The 23,511-nt window shown below is 42.7% G+C and overlaps 1 protein-coding gene across 5 annotated transcripts in view; it reads right to left on the reverse strand.

Annotated features, from left to right (window-relative positions):
• Positions 1–23,511, reverse strand: part of POLRMT (RNA polymerase mitochondrial) — a 238,297-nt gene that overhangs the window by 6,976 nt on the left and 207,810 nt on the right. For 4 of the 5 annotated variants that reach the window (XM_078771712.1, XM_078771710.1, XM_078771711.1 and 1 more), the window contains 5 exons: positions 21,884–21,933; positions 18,987–19,085; positions 6,388–6,460; positions 6,014–6,105; positions 5,652–5,719 (listed from right to left, as the gene is read on the reverse strand). In XM_078771712.1, coding sequence (XP_078627838.1) covers positions 5,652–5,719; positions 6,014–6,105; positions 6,388–6,460; positions 18,987–19,085; positions 21,884–21,933 — 382 coding nt within the window. The remainder of the gene's footprint in view (positions 1–5,651; positions 5,720–6,013; positions 6,106–6,387; positions 6,461–18,986; positions 19,086–21,883; positions 21,934–23,511) is intronic. The other variant, XR_013622380.1, reaches the window with a different exon arrangement.

Raw genomic sequence — 23,511 nt, forward strand, 5'->3', positions numbered from 1 at the left:
CATACAGGGTGGTCCAGAAACCCTGGGCATATTTTGAAGAACGATACCTGCAACAAAAAACTATGTTTATTATTGTTCTTTGGTGCAAAACAAAACATGATTACTCGTTAAACAGTCTAATCAGTCTAATATACATGAAACAGATCAGTTAAAATGTTCAAACTGCACTCTAACACACTCAGAGTGTGAAAACATAACCTCCATCCACCTTCAGTGTGAATATATAATAATAGCTCTGATGATAAAATAAAATTGGCAATATCGATTTTGTAGCAAAATAAGTTCATTACTACCTCAACTTTCGAAATAAATACATAAACGAGGCGGAGAGGGCAGCTGTTCAGAAATATGACTATCGGGAATTAAGGGGATTTATGAAGTGGCACTTCATGGTCTCAGTGCATCTATTAGACATTCTGTAATTGAAGGTCAATGTTCTGAATTGTTAACATCGCTTCATTCACGGTACATGAAAATACTGGAAGAGATAGCCATGGATGACGACACATGTGAAGCATTCACTTTGAGAAAAACTCTTGAGGCATTTCCAGGGGGCATTGGCATGGACAGGTAGAGGAATATATTGTACAGCACTGGGAAGATGAAGGTGAGCTTTTACATACCTGAGCTCCTCCAAGGTAAAAATGAATCGGCTTTATCAGACCAATGTGAAACATGTTCAGACTTCCCAACTACAATAACAGTAAAAGCATCAGCATAAGGGCACTTTCACATTTGTTTCAGGTGATAATGCACGACCCTATACTGTTGGGATCTGTTATCAGAATATTCCTGGCATCGTTCATACATCTAGGTCAGAGTTTGATGAATCAAAGCAACATGGAAATAACCAGAGAAGATAATGTAGGATGTTTGAACGAAAGGAACATCACATTGACTCTACAGAAAAAACCTTGAATGTCATGCTTTGATTATGAGAAGTTGAGGTAACTAAATCAGGTTAAGAGACCAGACCTGTCATGGATGATGAGTTGTATCCTGTTGAAAATATACCAATATGGGTTGGCTGGAATTCTCTTACAATAGACAATCTTCTTCCACTGCAAATAATCGAGCATGTGGACAACATCAGTCTGCCACCTACTAGTTAGACGTTGCTGAGAGTCACAGCAAGTGACCAGAGAATTTGTATTCATATTCTGGTGTTCTGCCCAAAGGCAGGTTCCGTACTGCTGAAACAGTTTCTTGGCAATAAGTATGCTGGGTAGTTTGCCGTTGCTTTCCCAGCAGTAGTTAAGGCAGGAATTTGGCCATGGTACCAGCGATAGGTCACTTACTCTTCGTGAATGATACCTTGGTATCTTTAACGTCCACCACCTAATGCTGGCAGGCAGGACGCCATGTCTAACATCCATCCAAGGGGGACACCCGACACACACATTGATGGATCACCCTACTTGTGAAACACCGGGATGACAGTTTTTAGTTGGGTCGGGATTCAAGCCGAAGCTAGATGGCTTCGACTTAGAGTGTTGGCAGAGCAGAAGCAGTATGTCTAAAGTAGTGACCTGTTCTGAATCCCAACTGATGACAGTCTCAGAATCTTGTTTCTCACAGTCTGAGATTCCTTTAGGTGCTTTTTTTGCAAACTCCAAGTGGGCTTTCATGTGTCTTTCACTGAGGAGAGGCTTCCGCCTGGCCACCCTGCCATAAAGCCCAGATCGGTGGAGTGTTGCAGTGATGGTTGTCCTTCTGGAAGTTTCTCCCATCGCCACACAGGATCTCTGGAGCTCAGCCAGAGTGACCATCGGGTTCTTGGTCACCTCTCTAACCAGGGCCCTTCTCCCCCGATTGCTCAGTTTGGCCGGGCGGCCAGCTCCAGGAAGAGTCCTGGTTGTTCCAAACTTCTTCCATTTAAGAATGATGGAGGCCACTGTACTCTTGGGAACCTTCAATGCAGCAGAGATTTTTTTGTCGGCTTCCCCAAATCTGTGCCTTGACACAATCCTGTCTCTGAGCTCTGCAGGCAGTTCCTTCGACCTCATGGCTTGGTTTTTTGCTCGGATATGCATTGTCAGCTGTGAGACCTTATATAGACAGGTGTGTGCCTTTCCAAATCATGTCCAATCAATTGAATTTACCACAGGTCGACTCCAATCAAGGTGTAGAAACATCTCAAAGATGATCAAGAGCAATGGGAGGCACCTGAGCTAAATTTCAAGTGTCATAGCAAAGGGTATGAATACTTATGTCAATGTGATATTTCAGTTTTTTCTTTTTAATAAATTTGCAAAACTTTCTAAAATCCTGTTTTCTCTTTGTCATTATGGGGTGTTGAGTGTAGATTGATGAGGGAAAAATGAATTAAAAAAATTTCAGCATAAGGCTGCAACAACAAAATGTGAAAAAAGTGAAGGGGTCTGAATACATTCTGAATGCACTGTATATATATATACACACACAAAATTTATATATACACGCCTACATATATACACACACATATATATATATATATATATATATATATATATATATATGTATGAATCATCGTTTTTAAGGCCATTTTCCCCGCTAGAGCGGGGGTTAGCCTTGCGGGCCCCATGACAATATGACAATCATGGTTCCCTGTTTGAGGCAATGTTTTTATGGCCGGATGCCCTTCCTGACGCCAACCCTTAGTCGCCTCTTACGGTGTGCAGGGATACGGTGTACCTATTCTAAACCGGGGTACACACACACACACACACACACACACACACACACACACACACACACACACACACAACACACACACACACACACGGCACAAAAATTATATATATAAAGACATATATATATATATATATCTATATATATAAAAGAAAGTTTTTGTTTGTTTGTTTGTTTGTTTGTCTGCACGCGCTAATCTCCTGAACGGTGAAAGATAGGAGGAAACCTCTAAAACAAAAAATGTCGGGATGGGCTGAATTATAGTAGGCCCATTTCGCAATTAAAAGCTGAGCTGAATTATAGTAGTCAATCTTCTATGGCCGCGAGTAAAAGCTGAATTATAGTAAATTAATTCAAAAAGAACTAAAAATGTCGGGACGGGCCCCGGGAAGGTTATAGGCTTGGTGGTGAGGCCGGTCGAGGCCGCTTCGGCTGGGCTGGGACCATTTCGCAATTAAAAGCTGAGCTGAATTATAGTAGTCAATCTTCTATGGCCGCGAATAAAAGCTGAATTATAGTAGTAAATTCATTCAAAAAGAACTAAAAATGTCGGGACGGGCCCCGGGAAGGTTATAGGCTTGGTGGTGAGGCCGGTCGAGGCCGCTTCGGCTGGGCTGGGCCCATTTCGCAATTAAAAGCTGAGCTTAATTATAGTAGTCAATCTTCTACGGCCGCGAGTAAATGCTGAATTATAATAGTAAATGAACGAAATGCGGCCGCGGCCGGATAGTCAAACTCTGCTGCTTCGCAAGGCCGCGTTTTATTCCTTTTTAGTACAGAAGATTCAATTCATTCAAAAAAACCTGGGAAATGCCAGGTGCATTCAGCTAGTATATAAATAAATACAGGGTGTTTCAAAAAGAGTGATTCAACTCTAAACGTTGATTTACAAAGTTACAAAGAAACAGAAACCTCAGGAATGTGAACCAAACATTTCTTGAGAAGCTTTCTACCCCCGTTAATACACCCCAAATCCACCTCTTTCAATCTCCGACTTTATTCCTGAAATTCCTAGTAGTGTCAATTTGTTTTATACCGTGTACTCCTTCCCCCGAGCCCTCTCCGTTCCACAGATCTCCCGATGTCCCTGTTCTCTACTGTTGTGTATGTGTGCTTCCCTCTCTCTCGCCATCTTGTCTCCCCCTGCCTTTATTATGTTTTGAGTCCATTTATATATTTTTGTGTTTTATGTGCTAATGTGTGTTTAATGTGCTAGCTCTTCCACAAGCCTCAATGTTGTATCCACAAAAAAAATTAAAAAAATTATGACATGGTATTTTATATCACTGATTGCCATTGCAGTAAAGTGACTGCTCGAGTTAGTGAGAGCCCAAGGTCTGAAATTAGCATTTACGCAAAATCCTTGAAGAATACTAAATTAAGTATTCCTGAAAATCCAAAATCCTGAAATTGGCGTTCTCCATGTGTGCCTCGGTTCAGACAGGCATTGATCCTGACTCCAAAGTTCTGTCCAACTTTCCTGTTGGTCTCAGGTGGTTCTGCCCCCCAGAAAATGCTGTTGTGGTTGTTGTTGGCACCGTTCATGTGGAAATGGGCTTCATCACTGAACCACATCAGGTTGATCCAGTTTGGGTACCGCTCCATCCTGTCACTGAGCCAATTGCACATATCAAGTCTCCTTCTCAAGCCATCTTGACTCAGTTTATGCCTAATAGAGATGATGTAAGGGAAAAGCTTCAGTTCCTCAGTGAGGATATGCCAGACAGATGTTGGTTTGATGCCCAGCTCCTGGGAGCGCCGGCGGTGGGACTTCTTGGAACTGTCCACTGCAGAATCCCACACGGCATCGATGGTGGCTTGGCTCTTGGTTATTGATGCTGGCCTGCCGCTGTTGCCCTTGCTCTGGTTGTGCACTGCACCCCCCATGTGCTCAAAATGTTTCAAAATACGTTGCTGGCACAATTTGTGGGTCCATCACGTGTACTGAGGTTGTATTCCCGGCAGAACCTCCGGCGGGTGTCCACATATGATTTAGTCTCATACCACAGATCCACAACTTTTGTCTTCTGCTCCACTGTCAATGGCATAGTTGAGGTAAAAAAACCACCTTTAGAGGCCATTTTTCCCCGCAAAGCGGGGGTTGGCCTTTTTCGGGAACCGTGGTTGTTGTCGTTTTTCGGTCCCCTTTTTTGAAGCAATGTTTTACGGCCGGATGCCCTTCCTGACGCCAACCCTTTTTGCCGCCTTTAACGACAAACAGGGAATTACCAGTGAACTGGTACTCAATTAGCCGACCTCGGAAGGATGACAGGCTGAGTCAACCCCCCTGGCGTTAATTCAGCGATCGACCGAGATTCGAACCCAGGATCCTAGGATCCTAAGCCGGCACCCTAGCCGCTAGCCCAACACCAGGGCATAGTTGAGGTAAGGAGCGAGAAATCCCAGGGAACAAATACCACAATAACATCACCAAATCCTGAAAAGGAAAACTGTATAGGTAACAAAACAAAGAAATTGCAGGAAGTCAAAGTTGTAGCAATCTTTTTGAAACACCCTGTAAATATATGTATATATATATATATACAGTATATATATATATTTGAAAAAAGATTTTTTTTTTCAACTTCAATCTTCAACTTCATTTGTTTAAAGAAATGTAATATGAACAATATTAGAAACAAGTAATATCACCAATATTACAAATATATTTGTACAAAATAAATGTTTATATTATGATTGGTGTAAATCACGACAATACAGCAACTCAAGTTCAGTCAGGTCATTATCCTCAGTTTGAACAATCCCGTGCCTCTGCGGCAACGCGTGGTGAGGTGAGCATAGCGAGCTGAACCACGCGATATATATATATATATATATATATATATATATATATATATATATATATATATATATATATATATATATATATATATATATATATATATATATATATATATATGTGTGTGTATGATTACGTGGATGCTGCAATCGCAAGCTTACTGACATTACAACGAGCTCACCTTTCTTGGGAACACGCTTCAGCAAATCCAGAAGTTTGAAGTGCCCCTCATGCTCCTTTTTCTTTACACTGTCAGATGAAGAGTATGAAGAAAATGGTTACAAGATACTGTAATCCCTGGGCAAGGAAAATACAGCATTTAGGTGTCTGACATTGTGCAGATTCATACATTTAATTACCTGCTCACATCTGATGTGTTTCATCATTTATGCACAACAACATTATTTCTGTCTGCATGCACAAGCATTCATACTGTAGCGTTGTGATTGAGTGAACACGAGGCACAGTGGCATATGAAAAAGTTGGGGGAGAATTAAAGGAGTTTTGGGGATGGGGTACAGTAAAAAAATATAAAAACCTTACGGTAACAAACCACTGTGCTTCCATAAAAGAAAGTTGGACAGGTTCTCCAGGATTGGTTGGCTGTGTAATGCAACAAATTGCTCACGACACACCTACGCGTAAACATGCAGAAGAGGACAAAACAAGAGCAGTTACTCAAACAACAACTTTTACCAGTTTTCCTCGAGACATTTTGAAGGAAAGCAAACAAATTGAAAGGTTCAGTGAAAATGATTATGGCTCGGAAAGTTGAGATGAAAAAGGAGACAAAATGTTGAAAACAACTTCAGTGACTCCCTCAGAAGATTGAGCATAAATATGTTCACTCTGAGGTCCAACAATACCCACAAGGTGTGCATTATTTTCAAAGGCCTATCTTACCACGAATCTCTCACCTGGTTCATGATGTCGACTGTCTTTGCGTGTGTCCAAAAACAATCGTGGATCGAGACAAAAGTCAGGCCCTTCCTGCAAGAACATGCAATATACATTTCACTTCGTCATTTTAAACTTGTATTTCTGTCACAAATGCAGTCAACACATAAAACAGACAAATCGTGAAGAATTGCTTTGATACGCCAAAACACAGGATCGATTTAATGGCACTCGGTGGAGCAGATACCTCCGCCAGGCTGAACAATTTACGTTTTGTGTCCCATTCAGACGTGAACCAACATCTAATCGACTTGTTCTTTTCACCGAACCAACTCATCCACCTGTTTTGAAATATCATGTTTACATATAGTTTTTCGCCCCATCTCTCAATGGTGAAGAATCATTGTAAAATTTCCCGTATCTGGATCCGGATTCGGATCTTCACCAAAATCGAAATGATTCGTCCTTGTCACATATCAAACTTTTCCACCAAGTTTCGTCCGAATCCATCCATAACATTTTTAGATATAATGTTAAATATAGTTTTGATCCTAGCCCTCAATGGTGAAGAATCATTAAAAAAATTTCCGTATCTGGATCCGGATTCAGATCTTCACCAAAATCGAATCAATTTGTCCTTGTGACACACCCAATCTGTCCACCAAATTTCGTACAAATCCTGCCACAATTGTTGAGATATCCTGCTCACAGTCAAACAGACAAACAAACAGGGGTGAAAACATAACCTCCGTCCACTGTCGGTGGTGGAGGTAATGAACTGTTTCATGCATGTTGAGTCTAAACTGGAGACAAAGCACAAACAATTTGGAAAAGTTCCCTGCATTGATAAAGGTGGGTGGGCTGCCATAAATGATTACAGGTGATTGTAAAGTGTATATAGTGGGGCGGCTTAGCCCAAATATTCAAAAGAATTGTGCATTTTGTGATACAAGCACCAAATTTGGCACAAATGTACATTAATATGTTGCGAACATTTTCAGATATTGGGCCACTTGAAATTCTCTCTTTATGTCCGCCATATTGGATTTCAAAATGGCCGCCACTTGAAATCTACATTTGCTATTATCTCTGGACGTAATGCAGCTATTGACTTGATTCTGGTATCTAAATGTATGTTTTTGGGGGCAAGGAATCCAATGGTACCAATTTCAACTTAATATTATCTATCACAGTCTGTTATATAATTTTATTTGGAAATTATCTAGGCAAATATTGGATTCATCACAATACTTTGAAAAGAATGTCTTAGTTCTGTAAATATAAATAAATAAAAAAACTATACTAAATCACTAGTAACAACTCAGACAAGCTCATATATACTGGCAGTCTAAAATATAAATTCATATCCCATTAGGAAACAAAGTGACCCATTCATTTGTGTTTTTCATATGCATATTTTATGTAACATTACATTCATATTGTCAATAAATACCAAACATGCATAATCCCCTTTTCCTAGACCCTTTAAGCCATCTTTTGTGTTTCTAGAGTACAGAAATTTCTTGTATAGGCTTCCATCTGTCTTGTTTCCTTAACAATGCACTGTAGCATGTCTTTAACAATGTTTACAAACATGACTCCACTACATGTCTTTAATCACAGCCCTGACCCAAATAAAAGAGTAGAGAGGCTGCATGTGTGTTGACCCACATCAACTGTGTTCTTTGTGTGTGGCTGTGTTTAAATCACCTTGTGACTCCACATAAATGAGTTAATTACATACAATCTGGGCTCAGCTAGACAACATTGTGTGGTCAGCAATGAAGACGAGAGTCTGAATTACATGTACTAGGGCATTGCCCGTACTATATCTATATCTAAAATTATATCCCCCCCCTCTATTTACATGAAATGGTTTGGTCCAAAGCGAACGGCTTCCGGAGTTTGGTAAAGAAATCGCCATCGCGTGCACAAACGCGCAGGAAAGCGAATGAATCGCAAATTCGTTTTTATTAGTTTTAAAACATAGTTTAACGCCAACATAGTTTGCAAACGTGAAATAAATGAATACGCTCTCAAATGTGCCATCCGAGGCAGAGTGTGTCCGCCACGTTCGGCACACGCGATAGTTCGCTGCTCTCTGATTGGTTGAATCGTTTTTTGGACATAGCTCGGTAAGTAATTGTCCGATTAATATGAAACCTTGAAAAGGCACATCCTCGGGTCCCCAGCAATATACCTGGCAAGTTAAAAGTATATCGGACCCGTGGTTGTCGAGAAACAGCGGTCACAGACAAACAAACGTACAAACGTACAAACGTACAAACAAACAGAGATTACTGGAATTATAGATAGATGCAAAAGACCTTGTGAACCAGTGAAGCAAATACACGGGTAAGCATGAATTAAATCTAGGGCATGATATAATTTCCATGATGTTTACCTCTACACTCAATGGTGGAAGGAGGTAATGTTTTGATCCCAGCTTGTCTGTATGTCTGTTTGTCTGTTAGTCCACAAAATTCCAGACAAAGCTTGTAGTAGTGGTAGTTGTAGTGGTAGTGGTGATAACAGAAATTGTTATATAGAACTGAACTTATATTATTATTATATGCAGAAAATAACTTCATTTCTATATGCCCTGCAGTGGACAGGTTAATTGGTTTATGCACTGAAGGGGTCACCCTGGTGTGCACTGCTGTGTTCTGCCTCACTGAGTTGTTCAGGTATGATGTACTCAGCACAAGCTTACCTGATACACATGTGTGCTGGCTAAAACCACTTGTCTGGTGGGCACGACAGAGGCAGGTTGTCTAATAGCCAACCTGGTCTTACTTTTTTGGGGTTTATCTGAAATTCTTACTATAAGGCTTTAAATTAGAAATGTTTTATATAAAGTAGTATTTTGAGTGAAGTGTGTATTCCACACTGACAATTTTGACATGTTCTGAATTTAACACGAAGGCTGTAATTAACAGAACGGGGTATGTCTGGAAAATGTACTGTCCAACCTAATAAGAGTTTAGACTGATTTATATTTAAATCTTGGCTGTGTAAATATTGTAAGAATTGGCAGTGGACGCACCCATTCCTCGTAACAAGCTGAAGGTGTTCAGCACTTCCACTCCAAGAAGCCAGAGCAAAGGTCAGCAACAGCTCGCCTCCATCAAGAATGACCGTTAACTCTTCGCACGCCTGTACATTGGCTGCCAGACGAGGGATGGAAACCTTGAGGAGTTCTTTTGTCACGAGAATCAGGCATGTCCTCCTGCATTGTCTGATGGTGGAAGCCTCTGCACTGGTACCAAGAGTGATCTCCTCACATGCTTGGAAGAAGTCTCCGACGCAAAGACAGAGACTCCTGTCACGACCTGTATTGTGCTTGATGGAGCAGCCATCGTCCAGATGCTGAAGCCGGCTGCATCAAAGACCTTTGAAGAGTATGCACAACAGATCTTCATCCCATATATGTCCACGAAGCTGCAAACAGTGTCACGCCTGGATCTGGTCTGGGATACTTACCTTGCTGATTCACTGAAAGGTAGTACACGTGCAAAGCGGGGACAAGGTGTGCGGAGACGTGTGGTGGCTGCCGCAGCCATACCAGGAAACTGGCAGAACTTCCTACGAGTGGACAGCAACAAGACCGAGCTGTTCAGGTTCCTCTCAGCAGCTCTCATGGAATGGTTTGACCAGGAGGACAAGCAACTCGTCATTACTGATGGAGAGGCAGTGCTCAGCAAGCCACTACTGCCAGATCTGACCTCACTCGCCCCATGTAACCATGAAGAGGCTGACAGTCGGATGTTGCTGCATGCATCTCACGCAGTCCAGCATGGACACCATGCAATACTCATCCGGACTGTAGACACCGATGTTGTGGTGCTGGCAGTGTCCCTGGCACAGGAGTTGCAACCAGAAGACAAACTGTGGCTGGCATTCGGAACAGGCCAGAGTTTCCGATACCTAGCAGCACACGAAATAGCAGCTGGATTGGGACGAGAGAAGGCTCGTGCACTGCCAATGTTCCACGCTCTAACTGGATGCGACACTGTGTCTAGTTTTCATAGACATGGCAAGAACACTGCGTGGGCAGTCTGGACGGTACTGCCAGAACTCACTGAGGCGCTGCTGCTGCTGTCCTCTGCACCTCGTGACATACCAGACGATGCAATGCGCATCATCGAGAGGTTCGTGATCCTGTTGTATGATCGAACCAGCAAATGCACAGACATTGACAAGGCCAGGAGGAAACTTCGCAAGGAAGAACAATGTGCAGCTCATCCCTCCAACGAAGGCAGCTCTGGAGGAACATGTCAAGAGGGCAGTGTATCAAGGTGGACATGTGTGGGGTCAGATACTGCTGCCAGCACCAGAGCTCCCTCCACCAACCAACTGGGGTTGGTCAAGGACTGGAGAAGGACAGTACACACCTTACTGGACCAGGCTAACTGAGGCAGCTCACAGCTGCATTGAGCTGGTTTCTTGCAAGTGCAAGAAAGGGTGTGTGAGGCGCTGCAAGTGCAAAAAGGCTGCCCTTCAGTGCACAGCCCTCTGTGTGTGTGAAGGGGACTGCACATGACGATGAGTCAACAACATACATGTACTTGTGGCAATGCTGAACTTGTTAACATGACACTGTTTATGTACACGTATCTTCAGTACCGGTATATACCTAGCCTCAGATACCAGTACACCTAGCCTCAAATACTAGACCATGTAGCATGTCAGTATTATACCTAAGACATTTACAGAACTAAGACATTCTTTTCAAAGTATTGTGTTGAATCCAATATTTGCCTAGATAATTTCCAAATAAAATTATATAACAGACTGTGATAGATAATATTAAGTTGAAATTGGTACCATTGGATTCCTTGCCCCCAAAAACATACATTTAGATACCAGAATCAAGTCAATAGCTGCATTACGTCCAGAGATAATAGCAAATGTAGATTTCAAGTGGCGGCCATTTTGAAATCCAATATGGCGGACATAAAGAGAGAATTTCAAGTGGCCCAATATCTGAAAATGTTCGCAACATATTAATGTACATTTGTGCCAAATTTGGTGCTTGTATCACAAAATGCACAACAGGTTTGCTATGCTGCTACACTAATAGCTTCAATAAGACGTTGTTTAAATGAAGGGATAAATGGGTAAAGGATGCCGTGCTGCGTTTTGGGGATGCTTCTCTTGATCTCTACAAGATGCTGCAAGCGGAAAGTACAAGAATACACCTCTCATAACCAAACTTTAAACACGTGGTTGCAGGTGTCGGTGCTCATATCACAAAAGGTGGGGCATTTGGCGCTTTTAACTGAGATTTGTTTGGATGGGTGGAACTTATCAGCGTTCGATGGCAATCCATTTAAGAGAAGGGAAACTCAAATCCCTCAAACCCCCAAATGCACTGTTTAAGTGCACAATGATGCACAATGTCAGGTTTAAGTGCTAAAGTAGTCAGCAGCAGAACAGGTGGAAGAGGTGACCTTTATGGGATCATCACGTCATCGCCCAATAGACAGACGATTCATCGCGTCATCGCCCAATAGACAGACGATTCATCGCATCATCGCCCAATAGACTAGTCTATTCATCGCGTCATCGCCCAATAGACTAGTCTATTAATCGCGTCATCGCCCAATAGACTAGTCTATTCATCGCGTCATCGCCCAATAGACTAGTCTATTCATCGCATCATCGCCCAATAGACTAGTCTATTCATCGCTCCATCGCCCAATAGACTAGTCTATTCATAGCGTCATCACCCAATACATTAGTCTATTCATCGCATCATCGCCCAATAGACTAGTCTATTCATCGCGTCATCGCCCAATAGACTAGTCTATTCATCGCGTCATCGCCCAATAGACTAGTCTATTCATCGCGTCATCGCCCAATAGACTAGTCTATTCATCGCTCCATCGCCCAATAGACTAGTCTATTCATAGCGTCATCACCCAATAGACTAATCTATTCATCGCGTCATCGCCCAATAGACTAGTCTATTCATCGCATCATCGCCCAATAGACTAGTCTATTCATCGCGTCATCGCCCAATAGACTAGTCTATTCATCGCGCCATCGCCCAATAGACTAGTCGATTCATAGCGTCATCACCTAATAGACTAGTCTATTCATCGTGTTATCGCCCAATAGACTAGTCTATTCATCGCGTCATCGCCCAATAGACTAGTCTATTCACCGCGTCATTGCCCAATAGACTAGTCTATTCACCGCGTCATCGCCCAATAGACTAGTCTATTCATCGCGTCATCGCCCAATAGACTAGTCTATTCATCGCGCCATCGCCCAATAGACTAGTCTATTCATAGCGTCATCACCCAATAAACTAGTCTATTCATCGTGTTATCGCCCAATAGACTAGTCTATTCATAGCGTCATCGCCCAATAGACTAGTCTATTCATAGCATCATCGCCCAATAGACCAGTCTATTCATAGCGTCATCGCCCAATAGACTAGTCTATTCATAGCATCATCGCCCAATAGACTGGTCTATTCATAGCGTCATCGCCCAATAGACTAGTCTATTCATCACGTCATTGCCCAAAAGACTAGTCTTGTAATGAAATTGTGTCAAAGTTGAACCCAGGTGTTATGCTGTCTCCAACCACTGAGAGGCTTCAATAAGAACTCGGACGAACATCGCTCCGAGACATTCCTGTGACATTTATTCTGTGTGATAGTGTATACTCGAATGGTGCGTATATCTAGATGATCCAGGCTTGCTTGCTCTAATTGCTAATTGATTGCTACTTCCATGATTACGGAATACTGATACAATGCTTGATGATTTCTTACAGGTGCTGCCATAGATCGAAACTGAATTAAACCTACTATTGGGACAATGTTGTATATCTTGATTTCGTACAACAAGTCTATTCATCGTGTTATCGCCCAATGGACTAGTCTATTCATAGTATCATCTCCCAATAGCCTAGTCTATTCATCGCGTCATCACCCAATAGACGAGACTATTCATCGCGTCATCGCCCAATAGACGAGTCTATTCATCGCGTCATCGCCCAATATACTAGTCTATTCATCGCGGCATCGCCCAATAGACTAGTCTAATTCATCGTATCATCGCCCAATAGACTCGTCTATTCATCGCGTCATCGCCCAATAGACGAGTCCATTCATCGCGTCATCGCCCAATAGACTAGTCTATTCATCACATCATCGCCCAATATACTAGTCTATTCATCGCATCATTGCCCAATCAACTAGTCTATTCATCGCGTCATCACCCAAAAGACTAGGCTATTCATCGCATCATCGCCCAATAGACTCGTCTTTTCATCGCGTCATCACCCAAAAGACTCGTCTATTCATCATGCTATGGCCCATTAGATGAGTCTATTCATCGCAACATCACCCAACAGACTAGTCTATTCATCACGTCATCGCCCAATAGACAAGTCTATTCATCGTGGCATCTCTCAATCGACCCGTCTATTCATCGCGTCATCACCCAATCAACTTGTCTATTCATCGCGTCATCACCCAATCGACTCGTCTATTCATCTCGACTCTACTCAATAGACGAGTCTATTCATGGCAACTCTACTCAACTCCACTCCACTCATAGACTAGTCCATTTACCACGACTCCACTCAATCGACTGGTCCATTCATAGCGACTCTACTCAATGGACTAGTCCATTTATTGCGACTCGACTCAATAGGCTAGTCTATTTATCGGGACTCTACTCAATAGAGAAGTCTATTCGTAGCGACTCTACTCAATCGACTAGTCTATTCATCGCGACTCTACTCAATCGACTAGTCTATTCATCGCATCATCACCCAATAGACTAGTCTATTCATCATATCATCGCCCAATAGACTAGTCTATTCACCGCGTCATCGCCCAAAAGACTAGTCTATTCATCGTGTTATGGCCCAATAGACGAGCCTATTCATCGCATCATCACCCATTAGACTTGTCTATTCATCGCGTCATCGCCCAATAGACGAGTCTATTCATCACATCATCGCACAATCGACTAGTCTATTCATAGCATCATCTCGCAATAGACTAGTCTATTCATGGTATCATCTCCCAATAGACCAGTCTATTGATCGAGACATCTCTCAATAGACAAGTCTATTCATCGTGGCATCTCTCAATTGACTAGTCTATTCATCGCGTCATCACCCAATCAACTAGTCTTTTTATCGTGTCATCACCCAATAGACAAAACTATTCATCGCGACTCTACTCAATAGACTAGTCTATTCATGGTGACTCTACTCAACTCCACTCATAGACTAGTCCATTTATCGCGACTCTACTCAATCGACTAGTCCATTCATAGCGACTCTACTCAGTGGACTATTCCATTTATTGCGACTCTACTCAATAGACGGGTCTATTTATCGCGACTCTACTCGATAGACTAGTCTATTTATGGCGACTCTACTCAATAGGCTAGTCTATTTATCGCAACTCTACTCAATAGAGTAGTCTATTCATAACGACTCTACTCAATAGAGTAGTCTATTGATCGCGACTCTACTCAATCGACTAGTCTATTCATCGCGACTCTACTCAATCGACTAGTCTATTCATCGCGACTCTACTCAAGAGACTAGTCTATTAATCGCGACTCTACTCAATAGACTAGTCTATTCATCGCGACTCTACTCAATAAGAGTAGACTATTGATAGTGACTCTACTCAATAGACTAGTCTATTCACAGCGTCTCTTCTCAATAGACGAGTGTTTTCATAGCGACGCTACTCAATAGACTAGTGTATTCATAGCGACTCTTCTCAATAGACGAGTCTTTTCATAGCGACTCTACTCAACAGACTAGTATATTCATAGCGACTCTTCTCAATAGACTAGTCTATTCATAGCAACTCTTCTCAAGAGACGAGTGTTTTCATAGCGACTCTACTCAATAGACAAGTGTTTTCATAGCGACTCTACTCATTAGACTAGTCTATTCATAGCGACTCTTCTCAATAGACGAGTGTTTTCATAGCGACTCTACTCAATAGACTAGTGTATTCATAGTGACTCTTCTCAATAGACGAGTCTATTGATCGCGACTCTACTCAACAGACTAGTCTATTTATAGCGACTCTACTCAATAGACGAGTCTATTCATAGCGACCCTACTCAATCGACTAGTCTATTCATCGCGACTCTACTCAATCGACTGGTCTATTCATCGCGACTCTACCCAATAGACGAATCTATTCATCGCGACTCTACTCAATTGACTAGTCTATTCATCGCGACTCTACTCAATAGACTAGTCTATTCATCGTGACTCTACTCAATAAGAGTAGTCTGTTGATAGCGACTCTACTCAATAGACTAGTCTATTCACAGCGTCTCTTCTCAATAGACGAGTCTATTCATAGCAACTCTTCTCAATAGACGAGTGTTTTCATAGCGACTCTACTCAACAGACTAGTCTATTCATAGCGACTCTTCTCAATAGACGAGTGTTTTCATAGCGACTCTACTCAATAGACTAGTGTATTCATAGCGACTCTTCTCAATAGACGAGTCTTTTCATAACGACTCTACTCAACAGACTAGTCTATTTATAGCGCCTCTACTCAATAGACTAGTCTATTCATCGCGACTCTACTCAATAAGAGTAGTCTATTGATAGCGACTCTACTCAATAGACTAGTCTATTCACAGCGTCTCTTCTCAATAGACGAGTATTTTCATAGCGACTCTACTCAATAGACTAGTGTATTCATAGCGACTCTTCTCAATAGACGAGACTTTTCATAGCGACTCTACTCAACAGACTAGTCTATTCATAGCGACTCTACTCAATAAGAGTAGTCTATTGATAGCGACTCTACTCAATAAATTAGTCTATTCACAGCGTCTCTTCTCAATAGACGAGTGTTTTCATAGCAATCTACTCAATAGACTAGTGTATTCATAGCGACTCTTCTCAATAGACGAGTCTTTTCATAGCGACGCTACTCAACAGACTAGTCTATTCATAGCGACTCTTCTCAATAGACTAGTCTATTCATAGCGACTCTTCTCAAGAGACGAGTGTTTTCATAGTGACTCTACTCAATAGACTAGTGTATTCATAGCGACTCTTCTCAATAGACGAGTCTTTTCATAGTGACTCTACTCATTAGACTAGTCTATTCATAGCGACTCTTCTCAATAGACGAGTGTTTTCATAGCGACTCTACTCATTAGACTAGTCTATTCATAGCGACTCTTCTCAATAGACGAGTGTTTTCATGGCGACTCTACTCAATAGACTAGTGTATTCATAGTGACTCTTTTCAACAGATGAGTCTTTTCATAGCGACTCTACTCAACAGACTAGTCTATTTATAGCGACTCTACTCAATAGACTAGTCTATTCATAGCGACCCTACTCACTCGACTAGTCTATTCATCGCGACTCTACTCAATCGACTAGTCTATTCATCGCGACTCTACCCAATAGACGAATCTATTCATCGCGACTCTACTCAATAGACTCGTCTATTCATCGCGACTCTACTCAATAGACTAGTCTATTCATAGCGACTCTTCTCAATAGACGAGTGTTTTCATAGCGACTCTACTCAATAGACTAGTGTATTCATAGCGACTCTACTCAACAGACTAGTCTATTCATAGCGACTCTTCTCAATAGATGAGTATTTTCATAGCGACTCTACTCAATCGACTAGTGTATTCATAGCGACTCTTCTCAATAGACGAGTCTTTTCATAACGACTCTACTCAACAGACTAGTCTATTTATAGCGACTCTACTCAATAGACTAGTCTATTCATAGCGACTCTTCTCAATAGACGAGTGTTTTCATAGCGACTCTACTCAATAGACTAGTGTATTCATAGCGACTCTTCTCAATAGACGAGTCTTTTCATAGCGACTCTACTGAATAGACTAGTCTATATATAGCGACTCTAGTCATCGCGGTTCGCTGTGCCACTAAGTCAAGAGGAGGTCCAGCCAGGTTGTGGATTACAGAGGTCACAGCGATCTTTCCTCCATATAAACAAATTAATCTGCAGGCATCACCGGCTATTTTTAAGCTTCTTATCGAGAACCACCCTCATGGCGAGAGAGCTGTCAATATACAATGTGGACATTCGTGGAATAAACAAAACCATAGGTGCAGATGATAGTCAGTGCACGATACATGGACGGTGCTGATGAGTCAATATTCAAGGGGCTGGCAGGGTATCTTAGAGGTATGTACACTCGCCTCAGAGCCTTCTCACCTAGGTTTGAATCTCGGCCCAGCTACAAATACTCATCCTGGTGTTTCAAGGTAGCGTGGTTCATCAATATGTGGGCTGTCTCAGATGTTAAACTGGCGTCCCATATGCCAGTATTAGTTTGTGGACATTAAAAGATCCCACTGTATCCTTCACGAATAGTCGGTGAGCAATAGCTGGTACTCTTTGCAAATTCCAAACTCCTGTTCTAACCTGCAGGATGCACTTGGCACAGCTGTACCCCAGCATATAATGCTACCTGCAGCCATGTACAGCACATTGAATAAGAATTCTGGAGGGGTAAATCTGCAGGACAGCGTCTGATCCACCCAATCAAATTGCCTGGTGGTATCAATGAGCGTCTCATGGCCCTCCGTGTAGCCTTGAATAAATCTCGCTCCGGACTCTTCTTAAGTGAGTTCGCCCCAACGCAACATGCTGAGGAGGACGTAAAAGAGGAGCACTATGCCTGCCTGCAGAGTCCTCGCAGGTGTTTTAAACACCCCCCCCCCCCCAAACCCCCAAAAGGATCATCCTCGTGGGGGAAGACATGTGCATGAGCTCCACCTATTAGGCGTGAGCTGAGCAGAGCTGCAGCTCCCTGCTTCTCCGAAGGATTCTACTGCAGGTAATACCGGGAAGATAATTTTCCCGGTATTGGCTGTAATGCTAGCGTAGGAAAATGTGCAGCACTTTGGTCTCTATCAGGAAACATGGAGTTAGAAAGGCCAACGTTAACTGGTTCTTTATGCTTAACAAATGTATGGAGTATGGTCGAGTCATTACAAAGACGTTGTTTGAACAGAAAGACAACAGGTACAAGACCGATTGGATGCAGCAACGGTCCCAGCGCTGGCATCTCAATAACTATGTAATTATGCACGCAAAGGATCACAACGTAATAATTCTCATTCCAAAAACAATGCGCGATGCAGACAACTGTTGGACAGATCAAACGGATCAGATAAAAGGTCTCTGTGGTGATTTATCTTAAACATCGAAGGCAGCCGGGCTCCGGAAGGAAGATCAACGTGAAGCGTCTCGAAGATGAGGAAGCCTGCTCTGGGTTTAACCCTTTGAGTACGGAATTTTTTTAAAATAAAAATACCCCCGGTAGGGGATTAATTTGTCATTTTGGTACGGGAATGCAACCACGTACTGACGATCTAATTATTATAGGTATAGTCGATGACGTGTAGTAACGTCATCCGTACACAAAACTTTTTCGCGGGTTGCGGCACTGGACGTCATCCGTACTCAAAGGGTTAACAGCCATCTTGGAGGAAAATTAAAATATCTGCCAAGGGTGGTGGGGCAAAGCTGCCATTCAGAGAGGGTAATAGAGAGGGTAACATAGAGGGTAACATTGAGGGTAATAGAGAGTATGTGCATGCATACCGATAGCAGTTCAGCGCTGTAAGCATCATGTGTGTGGAGTCGAGTGAGTGAATGAAGTTGGGAGGAAAAGCGTTCTTCTGTTTCATTGTGTGTGGCTTCCTGTTAAACATCACCAAACAATAACAGCACTGAGAAAATATCCTGCTTCATTATTGATGCGCTACCATGTTATGAAAATTAATTTTAAAGGTAAAGCTGATAAAAAAAAATGTCCCCCTTGTAATGATTGCAGCGGATTGGTGCTCTCAGTTGAAAATTAAACACGAGACATCAAGCTGAGGATTATGAAAACGATTACTATCAAGTTTTCATTTCACATCATCACATATGAAAAAGATAAACAGCGATAAGCTGCAAATATAACTTCAGCAACTTTCCCAGTCTCCAAGTTAGTGGAGGCAGCCATGTCTTTTCCATAATTGGCCATGAAACACATACAATTTCATGCATATTTGGACAATCGTAGACAAGATGTCCCCCTTGTAATGATGTCCCAAGATGTCCCCCTCCTGACAAATCTCACACTCTTACGATGTCTCTCCGAAAAGACCGACTGGACAACCCCCCCATCCACTTTCTGAATAATCCTCTCCAAGAAGTTCTGTCACTCAAGCTTTTGGGTCTCACTATCTGCCATGATCTTTCCTGGGAAAACCACATTTCAAATCTGGCCTCCAAAGCCAGTCGCCGACTGGGCATCCTCCGTCGTGTGAAGTCCTTCCTTGGCACAACTGAGCTCCTCACCACATACAAGGCTTTCATCTGCAGCTCAATGGAATACTGCTCTCCCCTCTGGGCTGGTGCTCCTGCCTCACACCAAGCTCGGCTTCACACTGTTGAAACCAAAGGGTTCAGAATCATTGGAATCTCCCGTGATGAAGCTACCTCCGAGGGCCTTTCACTTACTCACCACAGGCAGGTTGGTGGTCTTTCTGTCTTCTACCGACTCCTCTCCGGCCTTGCTCCTCCAGCTCTCTCTGGGCTCTGTCCCACAAATATTCCTACAGGTCGCACAAGATCTGCCTGCAACCCTCTTATGGTTAAACTGCCAAAATCAAGACTCTCTGCTCACCTTCACTCCTTCATTCCTCTTTTCTCCCACCTCTGGAACAAACTCCCTCACTCTCTTCAATCCCACTCTCCCTCCAGGTCTTTAAAACAGCTGTTCACCACCATCTCTTATCTTCCCCCATCCAAAACCTTGATCTTTTCTACCCCCGCTAATTTCACCCCAAATCCACTTTTTTTGAAATATCAACTTCTTTCCTGGAAGTCCTTGGTGTCCTTGTGTTTATACCTCTCCCACCCCCCCCCCCTTCCCACGCCGCCTCCCCCCCAAAGCCCTCTCCCTCCCACACATTCCCGATGTCCCTGCTCTCAAATGTTGTGTTTATGTGCTTCCCCTTCTCTCCCCATCTTGTCTACCGCTCCCCTTTTTATATACTTTGTTTGTTTGTCTGTTTGATTTGTTTGTGTGATAAATGTTAGCTCTTTCACGAGCCTCGAATATGTATACAAAAAAAGAAAAAAGATCCATACAGATTTTGTACACAGAAATTATTGGAAAATTTGCTTACGTGTCATTTGCTGTTTAATGATGCTTTTATCTACATAATGATCTAAAATGAAGAAGAATGACCGCACTATGGTCACAACCCGAGTCAAAATCCGGTAACTCTGATTTGGAAACACACATTTAATGCAATCCGGTAACAGTCCGATTTGGAAACACACATTTTATGCAATCCGGGAACAGTCTGATTTGGAAACACACATTTTATGCAATCCGGGAACAATCTGATTTGGAAACACACATTTAATGCAATCCGGGAACAGTCTGATTTGGAAACACACATTTAATGTGTTATTAAAAGATTAAGTCGACACATCTCACCCAGGACAGCGAGCACTATGATTATATCAGAACGAGCTGATTCGTCACACGGTCACGGATTGTTCAAACCCAATATGGAGCCGTTCAAAAATGACATAGCGCTAATTTTTTTGGGACAAGCATAACGTGCATGCTGTCGGTCTCGATTAAAGCTTGCTAATAATTTTTATTTGACATGTGATTATATTATTTGGGGTACTTCATTGTGAGTAACACTCGACCCAAACAAACTCAATGAAAATCTGACGCAAAAAACCCAGGCAGTGTAAAATCAGCAAAGGCCTACAGGCCTGATGTGTTAGACCCACCGGAAAACCAAGATACGGCCATATTATTTTGTCTGGGTGTCATGGTGGGTGGAGTCAAGTGACAAATGTGGGCAGCTGTCTGACCAATGGGTGCACATTTCAAAAGTCGACACCCAACAAGAACCACAACAACAACAGCAAAAAGTGGAAGACGCAAGGCGGCCATCTTGGATTTTGACGTGGCGACCCAATTTTCAATAGCGTTCTTCCTTATGCCGAGATACACCCACACACCAGATTAGAAGTTGGTACTTTGCTTATTTTTCAAGGTATTCCGCTCACAAGGTTCAGACATACATGGCGGCGGCCATCTTGGATTTTGACGTGGGTTGCACCCACACACCAAATTAGAATTTAGTCCTTCGCTTACGCATGCACGCACGCACGCCCGCACGGACGGACGGACGCACGCACATACGCACGCACGCACGCACACACGGACGGAGGGGAAAACCATAGTCCCCCTTTCGCTCCGCGGTGCGACGGGGGACAACAACAACCACACGGGGGACAACAACAACCACACGGAGCTCTCGCAGAACTACGACAGGTAAAATGTAATAATGATCAGATCCAAGAGTTACATTCTCGAAATCTGAATTTTGTTTCACTTTAAGATGTGTTAAGCTAAAATAATGGATGTTGAATGCAGGAATATCTACAATCGCTGGGTGTAGTTCTGTCATTGTACTCACTGCTGGATATCCATGTTACACACAGTGATTGACTGTATACTGGTCTTCACCTGTGTCACAAGTCGGCAAGGAGACAAATACCCTCGGATTAGAATGTGCAATTCATTTACAAACACATAAAAGGAGTCTGTACAATCTCCTCAGTTTGTCATCAGGTAGACGGGTGTCATTTGTAAATTACAGGGGTTAAAAGACGATTGGCAGAATTTAAGTATCGAGTTGTAAGGGGATGGGGTGGATAGGGGCGGGGGGGATGGAGGGGAGGTGAGGTGCACGAAAAGTCGTATTCAAATTGATAACGGAACTCACCAGCTTAAGGTTGCAAAGAACAAGGCGAACAACACTGAGTAGCAGAACAAATGTACATGTGGTATAATTCTGTTTAAGAGCCAAGAGAGAAGAACATGACTGAAACTGGGGTGGTGTTGGTCGTGTGTTGATCACACTGTGAAATATGATGTGGTCAATGAATTCTTTCACACATAAGGACAATTAAATATATACACTACCAGTCAAAAGTTTAGGTACTTTGCTGGTGTACTTAACACTTAAAAGTGTACTTAAACTTTTGACTGGAGTGTATATATTTATTTATATTTAACTTCTTGACCCCATAATTCAATCATTTAATCTTTGAATCATTATACATACGTGTACCAACTTTGCATGGTGCTTATTTGCTTGATTCTCAGCATTTAAAAGGATAAACCACTGGACAAACAAGCATGGTGGGTAATAACAGCGCACACATTTATGGGCCTATTGCCTCCTCCTATTGCCTATTGCCTCCTCCTATTGCCTATTGCCTCCTCCTATTGCCTATTGCCTCCTCCTATTGCCTATTGCCTCCTCCTATTGCCTATTGCCTCCTCCTATTGCCTATTGCCTCCTCCTATTGCCTATTGCCTCCTCCGATTGCCTATTGCCTCCTCCTATTGCCTATTGCCTCCTCCTATTGCCTCCTCCTATTGCCTATGCCTCCTCCTATTGCCTATTGCCTCCTCCTATTGCCTATTGCCTCCTCCTATTGTCTATTGCCTTCTCCTACTGCATATTGCCTCCTCCTATTGCATATTGCCTCCTCCTATTGCCTATTGCCTCCTCCTATTGTCTATTGCCTTCTCCTACTGCATATTGCCTCCTCCTATTGCATATTGCCTCCTCCTATTGCCTATTGCCTCCTCCTATTGCATATTGCCTTCTCCTATTGCATATTGCCTCCTCCTATTGCATATTGCCTCCTCCTATTGCCTATTGCCTCCTCCTATTGCATATTGCCTCCTCCTATTGCATATTGCCTCCTCCTATTGCCTATTGCCTTCTCCTACTGCATATTGCCTCCTCCTATTGCCTCCTCCTATTGCATGTTTCCTCCTCATATTGCCTATTTGCCTCCTCATATTGCCTATTTCCCTCCTCCTATTGCCTATTTCCCTCCTCCTATTGCATATTGCCCTCCTCCTATTGCCTATTGCCCTCCTCCTATTGCCTATTGCCCTCCTCCTATTGCATATTGCCCTCCTCCTATTGCCTATTGCCCTCCTCCTATTGCCTATTGCCCTCCTCCTATTGCATATTGCCCTCCTCATATTGCATTTTCCCCTCCTCATATTGCCCTCCTCCTATTG

Source organism: Myxine glutinosa, chromosome 2 (assembly GCF_964187855.1).
Source record: "Myxine glutinosa chromosome 2, kmMyxGlut1.1, whole genome shotgun sequence".
In the NCBI taxonomy this organism is placed as follows: Eukaryota; Metazoa; Chordata; class Myxini; order Myxiniformes; family Myxinidae; genus Myxine; species Myxine glutinosa.